At 37.6% G+C, this 18,549-nt stretch overlaps 1 protein-coding gene across 1 annotated transcript in view; it reads right to left on the bottom strand.

Moving 5' to 3' along the window:
• The window catches only part of LOC103534673 (RP1 axonemal microtubule associated), a 131,883-nt gene that overhangs the window by 103,158 nt on the left and 10,176 nt on the right, over positions 1–18,549 (bottom strand). Inside the window, exons 5-10 of the mRNA XM_030444690.1 lie at positions 15,855–15,944; positions 13,209–13,341; positions 12,826–12,977; positions 10,706–10,860; positions 7,253–7,311; positions 2,812–2,975 (exon numbers count right to left, since the gene is read on the bottom strand). Of these exons, the coding sequence (XP_030300550.1) occupies positions 2,812–2,975; positions 7,253–7,311; positions 10,706–10,860; positions 12,826–12,977; positions 13,209–13,341; positions 15,855–15,944 (753 nt within the window). The remainder of the gene's footprint in view (positions 1–2,811; positions 2,976–7,252; positions 7,312–10,705; positions 10,861–12,825; positions 12,978–13,208; positions 13,342–15,854; positions 15,945–18,549) is intronic.

Raw genomic sequence — 18,549 nt, 5'->3', positions numbered from 1 at the left:
CACTGTCTGTTCTTATGATTATACCTGTGACCAAAAGGATTTTGGCATGGCATGGTACCAAGATTTCCTTGTGGGATAAGATGATGCTTATTTGTTTCCATTGCATTATGCTGAACTCTTGCAACTCACTGCATCAACTAACACTTTATCAAAAAGGGGGTTGTGTCCAGTTAAAGTAGCCTTCAAATATGCAGAGCACAAAAGTTGACAATAAAAAACAATTTAGTCAACATTTTCCCCAATATACTTAACAGATTAAACTAGTGTGATAGAAAACAATGAGGGTATCCAATTTTTCTGCAGATTCACAGTTTTAAGCAATATTGATGTTATTAGATGATACATTTAATATTGGAAAACTGCAGAGCTATAAAGAGCTGAAATATTTGGAGAGCAGCTTTCTTTCAGATTACCAAAAAACTCAGCTACCTTCTTACAATGAGATATTTAAGGGGAAAAATGTGATATAAGGAAGCAAAATTACTCCATCTGTTTTTTTTTTTCTTTTCCTCCCCATTGATCAGCATTGATTGAATGATAAGTGGTTTTGAGAAATAATGGATGGAATGTAATCTGGTCAACCTTGAAGCTTTGATGGTGTGGTTACAACTCAGAAAGAAGCCTCTTCAAGAACCTCCGAAGTTTGAAGGTCTCATTACACACAAATTTAAATGATGGATGACACAACTGGATTTTGTAAAAACTTCATGTGGTACTCCTCTGTCCAGATTTATCACACTTAAATTGCTGTGCTTAGCCCCCAAGCTACTTCTGGGCTTTTAGTTGTATATCACCAAAGAAAACTCTCTAGCACCATGACCTGAGTATAGTGTAGAAGACCTAAACCTGGGTGCTACTCTGGGTAACAACAGATCATCAGAACTCCTGGTATGAGGAGGTATCAGGTCTTGCTTTCATGATGAGAGGATAAAAATGATGCTTTGAGAAACATGCTGTTCCTTCAAAAAGAAAGAAAACAAACAAATATTTTCAGTACTTCCTATAATTATCTCAGTAAATGAGTAAGAACTTGCTGTCTGACAGCATTAACCAGGTGAATAAATATCCAAGATGATCATCTAGCTAGAATGATTCAAAATGAAGTGAATTTAGTCTTCAGAAAACCACTGATGTCACCTTCCTGTTTTGATATGAGATAATATTAAACTAGCATTATGTGCAAATTTCAGCCAAGGTACTTTCATTTATTACTTAAATAAATGTAATGTACTAAATGTAATGTATTACTTAAATAAATGTAATGGAAATATAACCACTGACCTGCCTCTGTAAGAGCTTATATATTTATATATAATATTATATGTAAATATAAATATTATATAAATATATATATATAAATATATAATATACATTTTATATATTATATAAATAATATATATATAAAAATAATATATAAATATTATATATTGTGGCCAGCAGGTCCAAGGAAGCGATTCTGCCCCTGTACTCAGCCGTGGTGAGGCCACACCTCGAGTCCTGTGTCCAGTTCTGGGCCCCTCAGTTCAGGAAGGAGATTGAGGTCCTGGAGCAGGTCCAAAGGAGGGCAGCCAGGCTGGTGAAGGGACTCTAGCACAGACCCTATGAGGAGAGGTTGAGGGAGCTGAGGCTGTTCAGCTTGGAGAAGAGGAGGCTCAGGGGACACCTCATCACTCTCTACAACTCCCTGAAAGGAGGGTGTAGCCAGGGGGAGTTGGTCTCTTTTCCCAGGCAACTCTCAGCAGGACAAGAGGGCACGGTCTCAAGTTGTGCCAGGGGAGGTTTAGGTTGGATATTAGAAAGAATTTCTTTATGGAGAGGGTGATCAGGCATTGGAATGGGCTGCCCAGGGAAGTAGTGGATTCTCCGTGTCTGGAGATATTTAAAAAGAGACTGGATGTGGCACTCAGTGCCATGGTCTGGTAACCACAGCAGTAGTGGATCAAGGGTTGGACTTGATGATCTCTGAGGTCCCTTCCAACCCAGTCAATTCTATGATTCTATGATATTTCAAACTGGGAAAAAAATTTAAAAATCAGAGAAATATCCTGTCCTTCTGCGACTGATTTCCCATCATCTGTTTATTATGCATAAATCATTTCAACCTAAAGTAAATATGGCAGATTTAATGATTGCAACAGGTGTAGCCCTGAAGAACACAGGCACTGGAGGAAAGTGTAGGAATTATAGGAACACGGAGAAGCCCAAAGAAATATCATGCTTTTGCAGCACCTCTCGGAGGTTTTCTTTGAAGAAGAGAGAAATCTCCACGTTTGCTTTGAGAAGCAGGACACCACTAATGTAAATCCCCTGAGTTAACCCACTCAGTGTTATTTGACTGTAGGCCCTGGCCCTCACACCCCTTACTTCTTGCCTTCTCCAGGAGAAGGTTAACATGACAGTGTGTTCCAGTGGAAATCTGAGGAAGTCCATGGAAGAGTTTACAGGGGACACTTCCCAAGACAGACATGCAACACAAGCCAGAGCAAGGATTATCTTACTACATCAATGCAAAAAACAGGCAAAAAAAGTTTTTCTACCTCTGCAAATGGCCAACATCTAGTTAAAGCTAGCACATCAAGCAGGTGCAGGTCTGAAGCAGATTCTGAGAGACATGTCTGCTTGATGCAGTTCTGATACATTCTGCTGATTCAAATCTTACTATAAGAAAAGTCAGCCACTCCCTCAAAAGCACTCAATGATCCTTAACTATCTCTTTGATTCCTTTTTATTATCACTATTATCCAGGTTTAAGAAACACTATTTTGCACGTGTTTTTAATTCTCCATTATTTATATAACAGCCACACTATACCTTAAATGTATCTTCACTGCTGGGATTAAACAGCTGGTGTTTCCCAGATCCCAAAATAATAGGACCAGAAGCTTTGTTTTCTCCATAAGCATAAAGGGACACTGTTGCTGTCGTGCCAGCTGTTGCAGAATCCCCAGTGACTACAGTAATCTTCCAGTCTCCTTCTGTAAAGTACAAAATAAAATCAAAATGCTTTTAAAACTGGTACTGATATGTAGCAAGTAAATTGAAACATGTAAATAAAAGCATAGTTTAGCCCTGGGATAGTAACTGCTATCCACCTAAAAGGTAGTGATGCTGAGAAAAGTGACAGAAAATTGGGTAAATACCACAACACTCAGACTCATCTCAGTCAAGTTGTGTAACTTCAAAGGTTGAGGAGGTTTGCAGCATACTAGGGCTGGAAATGTGAACACAGAGCCCAGCGAGATTTCTAGCAATAACCCTGTGGATCATTACAGCAAAAGCTGATCTCCAGAATTTGGATTATGACACCACGTATAACCAAGAAATGCAATAGGAAAATGTCCCAAAGCATCCCAATTAAGTAAAACTTCCTCTCATTTTATGTCAATGGAATACATCAATAAGACCTCTTTTTGCTGGGATGGAGGCATAGAAATAAGATTACCATGAAAAAAAATTTTAAAAAGATATTGGAGAAAATTCTGACACTAGACAAGGACTTCTTAGAAAATAATTATAAATAAAGCCTCCCTGACATGAAAATGTCATCTCTGCTCCCATACAATGCACACAAGTTATTTTATTACCTGAAAGCAGCTTATTACAAATCTCATTTTTAAAAAAGAACAATCCATAATTGGAAAATGCATTTGTACATCTGAAAAGCTGCTACTTCAGGCTCTTCACCCCTCTGTCGTTTGTAGCTTTTGTGTATATGAAAAAAGTTCCACTTAGTGACAAATTTATTCTGTGCAAGGTAAAAAATAAATTATATACCAGCCCACAGTTACCTTACAAAGAAACACCACAGTGTACACTGCAGTTTTGCTAACAAAGAGTTGTCTGGTAATACCTGCAGGATTTATATCTGTTTTCAGATAGAAGAGTTTCTCTTTGACCAACCCCACTACCCCTCAGCACTTTGCCCCACAAAGAGTAGGAAGTTTGATCTCCTGTTTTCCAAATTTTTATGTCTATTTCAGAAGGTGGTAGATTTTTAAATACACATAAATACAGAGCTGGAAATTCAGAAAACAGCACATGTGATCTGATTTGATCAGTCAGACCCAGCCAGCAGGTAAAGAGCAGCTCTGATGAGTCCCCCACCTGCAGTACTGTATCCACATCTAGGGAGATCATGGCCTCTCCCGTGGAACAAGATTGTTATTCAGTCTGAAGAAAAAAAAAGGTTCCAGGGAGACTTTATTGCAGCCTTTTTATATATTTCACTGTAAGAAATTCTTGACTGTGAGGGTGGTGAGACACTAGCACAGGTTGCCCAGAGAATTTGTGGATGCTCCATCACTGGAAATTTTCAAGGCCAGGTTGGATGAGGCTTCAAGGAACCTGGTCTAGAGGGAGGTGTCCCTGCCTGTGGGAAGGCACATGGAATAGATAGATGATCTTTAAAGTTCTCTATCAACCTAAACCATTCTTTATGATTCTATAAAGTGGATCATGCGATTTCCACTAAAAATGTCAAACTACAGCCTGTAACAAACCCTTCTCTGTTTTGGAAAATTTACGTGTTCACAACCTGCTCTATAGACTCACTTCCTTGGCAAAAAAACAACAGCCCCAGGCTACAAAAAGATCAGCATTAATTAGAAGGATGAAAAGCATCTATGCACTGAAGAGGGAAACAAAGAGAAATAGGCAGGGGTTTCCTGCCCCACAGAACTCATTTATCAAAAGAGTCAGTCTCTTCTGTTTTCAAGGAATGTATTCCTTTAAGAAAAAATTATTTTAGAGCATTTGGCTAGACAATTCAATTTACAAGTGCTTCTGAAGAATGGTGTAGAAAAAGGATAAAATATGATCCGCCTAAAAATTCAGAAGTCACCTGAATCTATTTACTGAGATTCATCTATTGGAGAGCATCCAAAGGAGAGCAACAAGGATGGTGAAGGGTCTGGAAGGGATGACTTATGAGGGGCAGCTGAGGTCACTTGGATTGTTCAGTCTGAAGAAAAGGAGGCTGAGGGGTGACCTCGTTGCAACCTGTGGCTTCCTCAAGAGGGGAAGAGATGGGACTGGCACTAATATTTTGACTCCTGTGACTGAAGACACAGAGGAAATGGTAGGAAGCTGAATCAGGGGAGGCCTAGGTTATATATCAGGAAAAGGTTTTTCACCCAGGTTGCACCTGATCAGTGAAACAAGCTCCCAGGGAAGTGGTCACAGCACCGAGCCTGCCTGAGTTCAAGAAGCATTTGGATGATGCTCTCAGGCACATGGTGTGATCCTTGGGGTGCCCTACATAGAGACAGGAGTTGGATTTGAGGATCCTGATAGGTGTCTTTGAACTCAGCAGATTCTATTCTATGACTCTATTCTAATATTAATTTTAGAGCAGGCAATATGTACTTTCTTTTGGACTTCTTCATTGTTTGATTTATTGTATCTCAAGGTTTTTTTTATGGTCATTTCTATGCTATCATAAGCTAGTACTCTTGAGACTAAATATTTTAGTGTATCTCCTGCTTCTCTAAGTGCAGTTTCAGTAAACTACTTTGCTCTCACATATAACTGTCAAGGTAAAAAAGGGAATCAAGCTTAGCTCAAAACGTGATAAAAAGAGTTTTGGTTCACACCACTCCATATGGACTTTGAAGCTTTTTCTGGAAACAGGCAGGATGCTGTGTTTGAAGGAAAATGTGGGTATAGAAGAATCTTGAAATTTTTAATCTCTGATGCTAGAAATCCTCCAAATGTGTTTCCAAATAGAACCTGGAAACAGTTAGTATTACAAACACATAATTTTCATTCTCTTTGCCATAAAAGCTGAGGTTTGTCCTGTTGAGATGGATTCAATAGATCCTTATCGACTGACTAGGAACACACATTGAGGAGAAAGGAATACAGAAAAACGTGTGTCAGGGTGAGCATCATTGAGCATACACGGAGGAGACATGCAACCTGACACCAAGTACATCTCTGGGGACATCAGATAGTGGTACCGTACCACTTCTAGAAATATTCTTTTTTTTCTCTTTTTTGTTTCTGGAATATTAGAAATAATACAATACACCAGACAGTTCTACTTCCAGAAAAATAATTCTGTCAAACAAAGCAAAACAATAAAACAGGAAAAAAACCCAAAAACAAACCCAAGAAAACCTGACAGAAAATCCCCCTCCCCCCAAAAAGAAACCCAAAACAAACCAGGCTAAGCAGACTGAAATGAAAGAATGTAAAGTAGGATTTCTAAGTGCAGACCATGTGAAAGTGAAACATGAAGAGCAATTGAAGCACAGAGTGTTGAACAGAAAATGAAGACCTTCTGAAAAAGACATACAAAGAAAGAAGGTTGAACATTCTTGTGATTCAAAATAAAGCTTATAATACAGTGGAATTGGAATATAATTTTAAAATAACTGGGTACAAATTTTATCCTTAGCTGCATACAAATAGCTACAATTGTGTAAAATAGTCTTCATTAAAGACAGAAGACTAGAGCAGCATTTAAATTTTTTTTCTTGCATTTTCAGCTGCCAGTTTATTTGAAGTTCTGAAAAAAAAAATCCACTGCTTAATAAAGGACCTATCATTTAATATTAAAGGAAAGGTTTGAAAGTGATTAAAAAGACATTCTGTAACACTAGCCAACACAAGAAAACTTTCCTTCTAGTTCATTCCCTCATTACTGGTGAAGGGACTCGAGCACAGACCCTATGAGGAGAGGCTGAGGGAGCTGGGGCTGTTCAGCCTGGAGAAGAGGAGGCTCAGAGGAGACCTCATCACTCTCTACAGCTCCCTGAAAGGAGGGTGTAGCCAGGTGGGGGTTGGGCTCTTTTCCCAGGCAACTCTCAGCAAGACAAGAGGGCACGGTCTTAAGTTGTGCCAGGGGAAGTTTAGGTTGGATATTAGAAAGAATTTCTTTACGGAGAGAGTGATCCAGCATTGGAATGGGCTGCCCAGAGAAGTAGTGGATTCTCCATCCCTGGAGATATTTAAAAAGAGACTGGATGTGGCACTCAGTGCCATGGTCTAGCAACCGCAACGGTGGTTCAAGGGTTGGACTCGATGATCTCAGAGGACCCTTCCAACCCAGCCGATTCTGTGATTCTACTTTCTCACCGTCACCTGTACTCATTATACAATCCAAACACTGTGTATTCTCTCAGAAATATAACAAAGGAAGCTGCAAAATAGTTAACTCTGATGCTTAGACTGTAAAATCAGACCAAATTTCTTCAGAGGAAAAAATGACAAATTATTTAGCTTAACTCTACAAAGTTAAAATAAACCTTACCTTGGGGGTACAGCTCAATTTCTGAATGAAGTACACCTTGGGACATAAATGGAAGCCACCTAAGAATAAGAAAAGAAAGAAAAGAAGAAGACAGGCAGGAATCATTTTTTTTTCTCCACAATATTACCATATAATTGAATGATCCACATCTTATTTTCCTACCAAGTATTTATAATAGCATTTGATTCAATAGGTGTTAAAGTAGAAATTATTTGACGCAACAAAAGATTTGTGCACACGTAAGAACTGCGTAAGTGTAAACCACCTGTGTCAGATTAAGAGACTGACATGGCACAATTGTACTTATTGATATAGTTAAACAGAATATTGCACAGAACACTTTTTTTCAATACTAGGGATTGAATTTTAAGTATAATTTGTATGTATTTATTGCGCTGTTTTAAAAATCATATTTCAGTACTAAAACCAAAGAATTTAATACTGGTCTTCTTTATTCTTCCTACAAACTGAGGACAGATAGATGAGTCTGAACGAGTACAAATTAGGGCAAACATTAGTTATGTTTCCTAGTCCTGTTACTATTTGCTACCAATAGTTTGGAAACCTTATCATTCAGAACATGGACTATTAACTCTTTCTCCTTCTTGGAAAAAAAAAACAGCTGGTTTTATAAAGAAAAAAAAAAACAACAGCAAGCTGCTGGGATGTTGTTTTTTATATACTCCTACCTCCTCCTATTCCTATTCCTACCTCTTCCATGGATCATTCCAGGAATGGTCTAAACTATTCATTCTCCTATGAACCATGTTGGAAATCCAGTATAAGCTGGGCAGGATGACTCCAGAGTGGCTTTTCAGAGTTCCTAATCTTTTGTTTTGAAAGCATATACCAGTAGTTCACATGAGAATTAGTCCCCAAGAAATGTATTTATCATACTAGACAGCTACTTCAGTATCACTACTACTACAATATCACTTCTGCTAAACCCTAACAAGGTTTAGGGTTAAGATATTTTCTACAGTCTTGAATTCCAAAAAATATCAGCCTGTAACTAACAAATACTGTAAAACTGAAACCCAGTGAGAGCTGTTGAGTATTCTATGCAATAGAGCACAATCTTTCAACTTTACATTTACAGGAATTTTACCCTTGACCCCCACCACTGACCAACTTTAACCCTTTTTCAGTGACAGTGTTTCCTTGTTGAAAAGCTAGGCATGAAAAAACCCAACTCTCTCTGCTTGCTCTTGACAGTGCCTGTCACTGAATCTTTTGTTTTGCTGATCAGCATCTGCTGTTATCTGTTCTGTTATCACAGAATTGATACAGCAAAGTGCCCTGACATGCATCATCCCCAAGACATGTTACCCACTGGCAGACAGCTATGACACAAGAGTTGAATTTTCATGGTTTTGGTAGGCAGCTGACCTGATTTCTCTGTAGAACTTCCATCAAGAAACTATACCTTTATTTCTTTAGAAAGGTATCAACCACAGCTAGCAACAGCTGGTCAGCATCAAAGTCTTCTCCAGTGCCCTGGTTTGGGCCAGGATAAAGGTGATTTTCTGTCTTGTACTTTTGCTTTTAGCTGAGTCTCTTGTAAGTAGTTGCACTTGCTGAAATTAACAGCAAATTTCTCAGGCAGCGTGGGCTTCTTGGACTGATAACACTTGATGTTTATAGTTACAGCCAGAGACTGGTGTGCAGAGCCAAGGACACTGCTCAGCTCTGAGGAAAACTTTTACCCTCCAGAAGGAAGAAAGAGGTCCCACCTGCAGCCCTCCTTTGGGGAGGAACAGATAAGATAGATGCCAGAATTGACCAGAGTATTCCATCCCATACACGTCATACTCAGTAAAAATTTGAGGGATCACAAGGGCCAAGCCATTGATTTCCTGCTTCCAGCTTCCGGTTGCCTGCCCTTCCTGCCTTTCTTGCTTCCCTGCCTTCACCCAGCATCCTGGAAGGATTCCATCTGTTTGTCTGCCTGTGGTCCTGATCCATGCCAGCCCATATCTGTGTGTTCCTGCCTCCAGCTCCCGACTGCTGCTGACTCCAGGAGTCCAGCCTGGACTTTCCTAGGGCTGCCCTGCAGGCTCGGTGGTGACGTGAGAGTTATTGGGGGAAAAGGGGGGAGGAATGTGGTATCCATTTTCCTGTATATTTGTATATATTTAGTAATTTTTCCTATTTATCATTACTGTTTCATTAAAGTTGTGTAGTTTAGTTTCCAACCCATAAGTCTCTCTCCCTTATTCTCTCTCCTTTCTTTATTGAGGAGGAGAGAGGAATTAATAGAGAGCGTCTGTCTCTCGGTTTAATTGCCGGGCCAGTGTTAAACCGTGACATCCAGACAAATACTCGGTCTTATACTATTATTTAAAAACAGTATTGTTTTAAGAAAGACCTCAGTTTTGGAAAGCTGGATCAAGGTGGGAGAGTGTCTTTATTCCTGTGTTGAGGGTGTGACACCAAGAGTTTCAAAAAGCTGTTCAAGGTTAAGTAACAAATCCATAAAAATTCCACACACATATAACTAGGAATCCTGCATTTATTAGCAGTTATTAAGTAAATATTATTAACAAAATGTTAATAATTCCAGTGCTTTTTCACATTGTTTCTCTAAATTTCCTTCATTTCACTTGAGTGATGCACATAGTCATGAGACAGACTGCAAAATTGGAAACTCCTAATGTGGGCTTACCGTAATATTTTTCCATAATATAGTTCCATAATATATTTCCATAATATTTTGCATGTAAAAGGCAGTTTTTATTTTTAAGATGCTCGTTTAATAACTTAAATGGAGCAAAAATAAAATAATTCTGAATTTTGGGCATCAGATTTGTCTCTCTAGCAATTATGTTGCTCACAAAGAGAATGCATGCTATTTTTGGATGGCAAAACTTGTTTTCCTTCCCATTTAAAAATGCACCTAATTTAGAACCTTTCTGTGTGCTTTATTTTTCTTTCCTGAATACGTAAGGAACACTAATAGCACTGATCTTTTTATCACACAACTGCACTCTACAATCTAGTAACAGCCAAAGGGTACAGTCTTAAGTTGTGCCAGGGGAAGTTTAGGTTAGATATTAGAAAGAATTTTTTTACCGAGAGGGTGACCAAGCATTGGAATGGGCTGCCCAGGGAAGTAGTGGATTCTCCGTGTCTGGAGATATTTAAAAAGAGACTGGATGTGGCACTCAGTGCCATGGGCTGGGAACTGCAGCGGTAGTGGATCAAGGGTTGGACTTGATGATCTCTGAGGTCCCTTCCAACCCAGTCGATTCTATGATTCTTTAAGTATTTAATCATTGCTATGGACCACACAGCTTATTACCTGGAGCAATCATTCCTGGAACAACTAACTTTCTGGATTTTATGAAACTACAAAATCCAAATTTGTCTTCCCCTGGTAAATGCATATGTAGTGCATTGTTTGACATAACCATGCCATTGATACATATCTCAGAATATTGTTGTAGAAGCTACCTTTCACAGTTGAAAATGTATTCCAAGTTGTTCTGGGCTTCTCTGACAATGATTTTATCACAGTACCAGCACTGGGACTTGAGATGAGCCTCACAGCGCAACAGCACCTTCTGCAGTTTCCCAAGACATACAGCTTCCATTTCAAATGTGGTGACCTAGAAGACAGGAGCAAACAGTCCGTAACAGTACCAAGTTAGTCTGAAAAGCAAAGTATTTTAATAGCCTGATTAACTCTCCCAGTGTTACAAAGGTTCCCACTGTTTTTACTGGAAGCTGGGCTGTATTCAGAGTGTTTGGATCTGAAAAGTTCAATGTCTTTTGAGTATGCATCAGTGGAAATGGGAAAACATAACTAAAATCAGACCCACGTAAATTGTTTTTTCAGCTATCGGGTGAAAGGTTCAGGTTGGTAATTTTCTGTCACAGGAAAAAGTAACTAGCTTTCTATCTCTAATGTAACAGTCCAGGTCACTATTCTCAGTAAAAGGAAAATTTAGGAAAGAACCACACTGGAATGGTGTCTGTGGAATTCATATCTGTAAAGATCTCAGTCCTCAGCAAATGGCAGAATCGAAGCTGTCTGTGCAACTCTAGTTCTCCCTTGTGTATGTGTAATATATGATCACAAGTTATTCTCTCTGAAGGATCACTGCCTCAAATTGTGCACAGACAGGACTGCAGCTTTTTAATACTTCTTTTTATCTTCATTATCTTGATGACTCTATGCATTATTTACCACAACCACTCAAACACTTCAGTGAAGCAGAACTGATTTCCCCAGTGACTTCACTTTTGCCCTTTTTCCATAGTGCCCTGGTTTTCTGATATTTATGCTGATATTTATTTTTCGAAAGGCCATCTGCATAATGTTTCATTTTACGTTGATAGCTGAGGTACAGACATTATTGCCAAAAGCTGTCAAGATGCATAGTAGTTTGGGTGCTCGGATGAGGAACAGAGGGGTTAATTTATCATCATAGTTAGCATTTCAAAGAGATTACTATGTCCAGAGCAGAATTCTCTTTGAACAAACCTCAGCTGCAGCTATGGCTGCTCAGTAATGCTAAAGTTAGGCAGCAAAACAGAAGCAGACAAAAAGTGGACACTTAGGGAAGTCTTACTTCAAGTGATTTGCCCAATATCATGTAGCATATCTATGGCAGGGATTAAATGAACTTGTTCAAGTCAGCACTGAACTGCCTCTGTCATAAAATTATATATCCCAGGCCTTGCTCCACTCCTCCAACATTCCACTGTCTTGTTCACCCATTTCCATAACAAAGAGCACTTTGAGTCACCCCCTTTAGTCCCTGCATAAGTGATATGCTAAATTTACTATCAGTCTGGCTAGAATTATTCCCTCCAGAAAACTCCACTTAAATTCTGAATTTCAATTGGAATAGAATTTTCTATCTAATACATTAGTAATGGTATAAAATATATATTTTTAAATAGTATAGATAACTCTGAAGTTTCCCAGTGGGTTATTTTTATGCTTCACATTTTAGATACTTTTTATTTTTTAATTACATATTCTACTAAAAGGTTGATGCCATTTGACATGTAAGTGTTCATTCTCAATAGCTCACAAAGGCCTGATAGAAGGTCATAAGAAGGGTAGTGGCAGAAATAGGATTAAACTCAGTAGCTCCTGAAATTCAGCCATAAGATACTACAGAAAATCACAATGATGGATATTTTACTTACATAGGAGATCAGAGGTAATTGAAAAAAAAAATTAATTTCAATCTGCCCTGCATTAATACCGTTATACATTAAAAGAAATACAAAACAAACACTCCTGCTAATATCTGAAATCATGGAACAATTTCTGTGTAGTCTTTTGGAATCAGCTATACTCATTAAGCCTTGATAGAATATGTTTTATATTCATAGGCAGCTCTTCTCATAATTTTTCTTTCACTTTTTCCATTTTTGTTTTCATACCTGTATTTTCATTCATTCATTCAAGTTATTTCTGGATTAGAATAATTTTCCTTAGTCACAAAAATTATTTTTCTAAATCTGTGGTTTTTTTTTTTTTATAAGGGAAGTGTTAAGATCAGTAGAAGTTTCTTAGTTATATTAATATGGCTAAACAAATTGCTTTTCAGACTTACCATTCCTCTCTGAAATGTTACTGGTACACCAGATTTACGCAGAAGTCTTTGACCAGAATCTCCTCTTGTTCCATAGATACACAGATAAACTGACAAATCTGAATCAGCTTGCTCCATGTCACCAGTGTAGACATAAACATGGTATAAAACAACTTCCAAAAATAACCAAAAGAAGAAAACAGACGTTTAGTCACAATTCATTTTACTCATCATTCTAATTTAATGGAAATAATGCCAGCAAATTAAATTGCAGTTAGTCTAACTAAGGTTGCTAAGATCACATTTATGAATACACAGTAAATGGAATATAATTCAGATTACAGTAATACTGAAAATCAATTAACCAATACATAGGAAACTGTGTAACTGAAGTACACACATACTTGGATAGATAGGTTTCCCATCCTCCACTACTGGAAGCTCCCAGAGAAAAGCTCTATCATCATGATTCTTTGACAGCCGTGTGTTTCCTGGAAAATTCAGTGTTTCCTTGCTCTTCAGATTTATCAGTGTCACCTAGAGAAGAAGCAATTCCAACTATGACTCAGTTCACTCTTTGTAGTGCTTCTCTTCTCCAAAGTGGAACATATTTTTCTATATATTTTCATCTTTCTCAGAAAACAGTAACACAACCAGACATACAATATTGTTACATGAAACATTTTTATTTTGGTCACTACTTTGCAACTTGACTCCTCGCTAGGAAGGCTCTTTATTCACACCTGTGGTACTGCAGCTGAAGCTGTGAGACTCTTCTTTGAATGTGCCTTGGACTTTCAAATTATCTGATTCTTGGAATAAATACATCTGTAATCGAAATGTCCTTTTTTTCCATAAGAAATATCACCTATTCTGATTTATGTCAACGAACAACTTTTATGTAACACTTTCTGTAGAAAACTTTCTGGTAAGAGAGGTTAGGTAAGACTGGGCTTCTGGAAGATTTTGAAAGACATTTTTATATTAAAATAAAAGCAGAATGAAACTTATGTATATCTTTCTGGACTTTGGCAAGGAGAGGATATTTGAGATATTAAATTTGTATTATATTTGGCTCTTCTACAGCAGAGCAAAAGACATCTTTGGAATCAGCACCCTCAATTATTTTTCCTCTGAAGATAGAATTCAAATTCTTAAGCTATTTGCCTCCCTCTATACCTTGTGATATGTGTCTTGCTTTTTTCCTATGACAAAAGTAGTCTTTCTTTTATGGGACCATTTTTTCTTGGTCTTGAGCTATAGCAATGTTTACTACAGTTTTTTTCCAGAAGCTTTCACTAGCAATGGGAAGCCAAAAAAAAAAAAAAAAAAAAAAAATCACCTTTCTGGAGTTGTGCTTTGAATGTGCATATAGTATGCATAAATCTTGCAAACAAAATTATGAAAACAAATATTCACATTCTAATTCTAACACTTAGGAAATCAGTGCAATATATGATTTCATCTCACTTTTCCAACAAAATAATATTTCAAGTAAAATAAACACTTCTGTTGGCACCAAAGCAGGTATTTATTGTAGCAATAAATACTTTTGCAGCAGTCACTCATGGTCTCTAACGTTTATTAGCAGAGCTCCCCCTGCTGATTCCTAACAATTGCAAATATTAACAGCTTTGATCAGAAAAACACAGTTTTCAACATGATTTATTTCTTTCTGTGAAAAGCAATATTTGAAATACCAACACTACCCTATGAAATTTGGACCAAAATGTAAAAAAATACTTTGCAATCACCGGGATGAAAAACATAATTCCTGAAGCCATTGGAGCAACTGGATTATTTATACTTACATTTGGTTTTGGTACCGTCACAGTTAAGGCCTTTGGGTTAATGTCAAAAACTATTATTACTGCATAATTATGATTGCCTAAATCAGCATTTTTAAGATTAATTAAAGGCCAAATTACAAGCTTATGTCTTTCACAGATCCAAAATAAGAAAAAGAAGACAAATACTTAAGCACAGTTCTGAAATAAATCTTACATGTGGGTCAGCATTAGCAAGAGTTTAGTACGAATTTAATCTTGTGAACATCCCTAAATATTGTGAGAATCATAAAGTTAAAACCAAAGCAGAAAAGAATAATTGTAGTGTAACGAGGCAACCAGGTGCCACTAATTGCCAGGGAGCAAGCATGAGCTTGTGTCAAGCCCACCTGTGATTATTAAATTAATATCATTTTGTGACATAAATAACATCACAAATTTGTAGCAAGACGAACCTCTCTTAGGGAACGGCACTTCAAGGTCCAACCAGGTGTTCCAGCAGAGACTCACGAGCAATGCTCTAAGCCTATGGCTCTCAGAGTTGATTAGCCCAGATCGGTGCTGTTGCTCTGAGAGCGAGCGACCGAGCTCTCTGCTGACTAGCTCAAGACTGAGCTGAGCCTGTGCTTCAGGACTCACCTTTTATTGGCCCCCTGGTCCTGGTCCTGCTCATGCACAGTGGGGGCCCACCCTAATTAGGCACAGGTGGGCTTGACACAAGCTCATGCTCACTCCCTGGCAATTAGGGGCACCTGGTTGCCTTGTTACACTACAAATAATTTATTCACCAAATTGAAAAAAAGACAGTGTTTTCTTTTTCCCTGAAGACAGTTTTACTTGTGAGCTATCTTTGGGCCTACTAGGATGAGGCTGCTTAAGCAAACTTTGTTGATTCTTCACATGTACTTGTCACGGGGTAATTGTTGCTCCATTATTTTCAGGTTTTTGTAGCTGGACTTTATAATCTCCCTAACACAAACTGAGGAGTAGAGACAAACTTTCAGAACAAATACACTAAAATTTGCATCTCTGAATTACATGAATCAGGATTAATTGCAAAATAATGCTGCGTATATCTATCTCTCAGAGGATGAGAATATCAGCGCTTTTGTCATCTCTAAAGAAACCTAAGAAGACAAAGCAGTAAAGATCTATCACAATCAGCATTTTTTGATTTATGGAGCTGTGGCTGTACAAAAAGATGGACCTCTGGTTCATATAAAAATTATTCAAGCATAAAACAATCACCATGTGAAATCTCACCCTTTGGAAGTTCCACTCTGATTTTTCATTCAGTAATTCATCCAGTTCAACTCTTATCTTGTAGATGTTTCCAGTGCTTTTTATTTTAACCTGAATAAAGCCAGAACAATACAACATATAACTAGAGACAAAAAAATATATATGACTTGTACTTAAACTTGTGCAGTAGAGGCTGCATGCTGATTAAGTAAGGCCATACCTTGCAAACACCATTAAAAGACATTTCAGTCTCAGTGACCCATATATAAGAAAGAAGCAGATTCCTAATAGCAGACACAAGCCTATGAAATTCTATGCCTAAAACTGTAACATTCTTCAGGAAATCTTACTTTTAAAAAAACATAATTCTAAATATTTCCCTTTCTGTATTTTCAATGATCACATGTGAAACAAATAAAAAAATCTAGTTTTCATTTATGCATAAACCCTATTTGCCCTGTATTTCTACATTTTGCCATTAATTTGATTTGGGATGTATTTCTGGAAAAAATACAGCTACATCACATGTGGGGGGGAAAAAACCACCATATGCATAAAGCTACGTCTTTGCAATTGGTCCCAGGTTTCTCTAAACCACTGGAGTAGAACAGGAACAGTGGCAACATTTGATTGCCAGATTTTGGATTATAGGATCCAGAAAAGAGACTGCCTCTGTTTTGCCTAAGCAGATTTGTCTGAGCTGCAGTCTGAAGAGCTTACAGCCTTTGGTATCACATTGCTGGCCAGGGAAATTATTTGGCAGGTGTTTGGACTCTTCAGAGTTTGAAAAGTAAAAAAAAGTTGATGAGGGCCATTCATGAGAGTAACATAGAATAGAAATTTATATCCACTAAAGCACAGGTCACAAATCTTTCATAATGCAACACAGCAACATGATCATAAATACTAATATGTCAAAGTGAAGGATATAAAACTTTTGGAGACCTTGAAGAATAAGCTCCCAAACACTGAGAGAACATCTGCAGAACTTTGAAAATCAGTGATACAATCTTTGCTTTTTGACTATAATTGCATTCATTTGCACTTTTTTTACACCTTCAAGCATTATATGTGTTCTTACTTATTAAACCTTTGCTCTATGCAACCCTATCTTATCCCTCTTACCTGGGGTTTATTAGAAGTATAACCATTATTTAAAGTGAGCATAAATAATTTTAAATTATTTGCACTGTACTGCTAGGAAAGGAAACATAAGTGCATTATTCTTTATCTTAGTTAATAAAAAGTTCTCTTCTCTATTCGGAGAATTACTTCAGTTTCTGTATCCGCTTTTATCTGTTTCTTTGTGCTTGTGTATAAAAACTATGTTAGAGTCACAACATTACCATGCTTTAGTCAAAGATTGACTTGACACAACTTTTGCCTTGATCTTTTGCCATTGAAATGGACTCAGTAAATTACATAGGTTGTTTGAGAAAGCACCTGAGAAATTCACACCTGTATTTGTATTGGTATAACTGCTACATTGACCTGAATTTCATGTAAAAAATTAATCCTAATTCCAGGTTTGCAGCACTGATGTGTCAATATAGCTCCTGTCTTTTCCATCAGTTTAAGAAAATAGCTTTGTTTTGTGGAGTCAGATTCTGATATCCCTGTTTATGCTGCATAATATTTCTCTCTATAAAAAATCTTCTTAGCTGTAACCTGGAGGCTCTGGGATTAAAGTAGTAGTAAAATAAGGGCATGTGCATGGCTTGACTGAAAAAACAACTATTGCCATTTCCCATATTTCATGAAAAAAAACAACCCACTTCTTAAGTAGTATGAGATCTTGCCTTGTCATTCACTGAGCTGGGGCTCACTGAATATACAGTGCTGCCATGTTTTCTATTCTAATTAATCCTTCTTTAGACTTTTTTTTTTTTTTTGCCAAAAGTTACATGATGATTCAATATAAAATTTATTGAACTGTCAGAATGCAGAGGGATTTCTGCCTAAAAGGAGAGGTCTAGAAGAAATCCTCTGATTTTTCTCATGCATATTTTTGAAAAGTATTGACCAGACCATGACTACTCACAATGGCTAAGGTACAAGAGGGAAGGCAACATATGAATGGCTTTCAGTTCTCCAGACAGTTTAAGTCAAATTTTTCATAGTTGTGCATGCTGCTGGTAAAGTGAAAGATAAAAGAAAACTGGCTCCAATTTGCCTGAATATAACAGGCTTTCAGAAGCTATAACTCCTGGCCAAAGCTATTATTAGGCTGATTTCTTAAAAAAAAATTAAATCTGTTTTCTTCTGCTCTAGAAAATATCTGTTGAACCATATTAATCTCAAAGAAGATGTAATTATTTTTAAGTTTTGCATTCTTCTTTGTAAAGTGCTGTGAGATGAAGCCCTGGAGAGGAGACCAAGAAGGGTGATCAGCATCCAGGGATCACCTCCTCCAAGCCCAGGAGCAATGCATTCCACCAAAGAAGAAGGAAGACAACAATGCCAAGAGGCCTGCATGGATGAACAAGAAGCTCCTGGACACACTTAGATGTAAAAAGTCTACAGATGCTGGAAGCAAGGACAAGTAGCCTGGGAGAAGTACAAAGAAGTTGTCTGAGCAGCCAGGAATCAGGTTAGGAAAGCTAAAACCCAGACAGGATTAAATCTGGCCAGGGATATCAAGGGCAATAAGAAAAGCTTCTATAGCTACATCAGTGAAAAATGGAAGACTAGGAAAAATGTGGGCCCTCTCCAGAAG

Source organism: Calypte anna, chromosome 2, assembly GCF_003957555.1.
Source record: "Calypte anna isolate BGI_N300 chromosome 2, bCalAnn1_v1.p, whole genome shotgun sequence".
In the NCBI taxonomy this organism is placed as follows: Eukaryota; Metazoa; Chordata; class Aves; order Apodiformes; family Trochilidae; genus Calypte; species Calypte anna.
The sequence above is the reverse complement of the archived record's forward strand: the minus strand, read 5'-3'. Positions and strand labels throughout refer to the sequence as shown.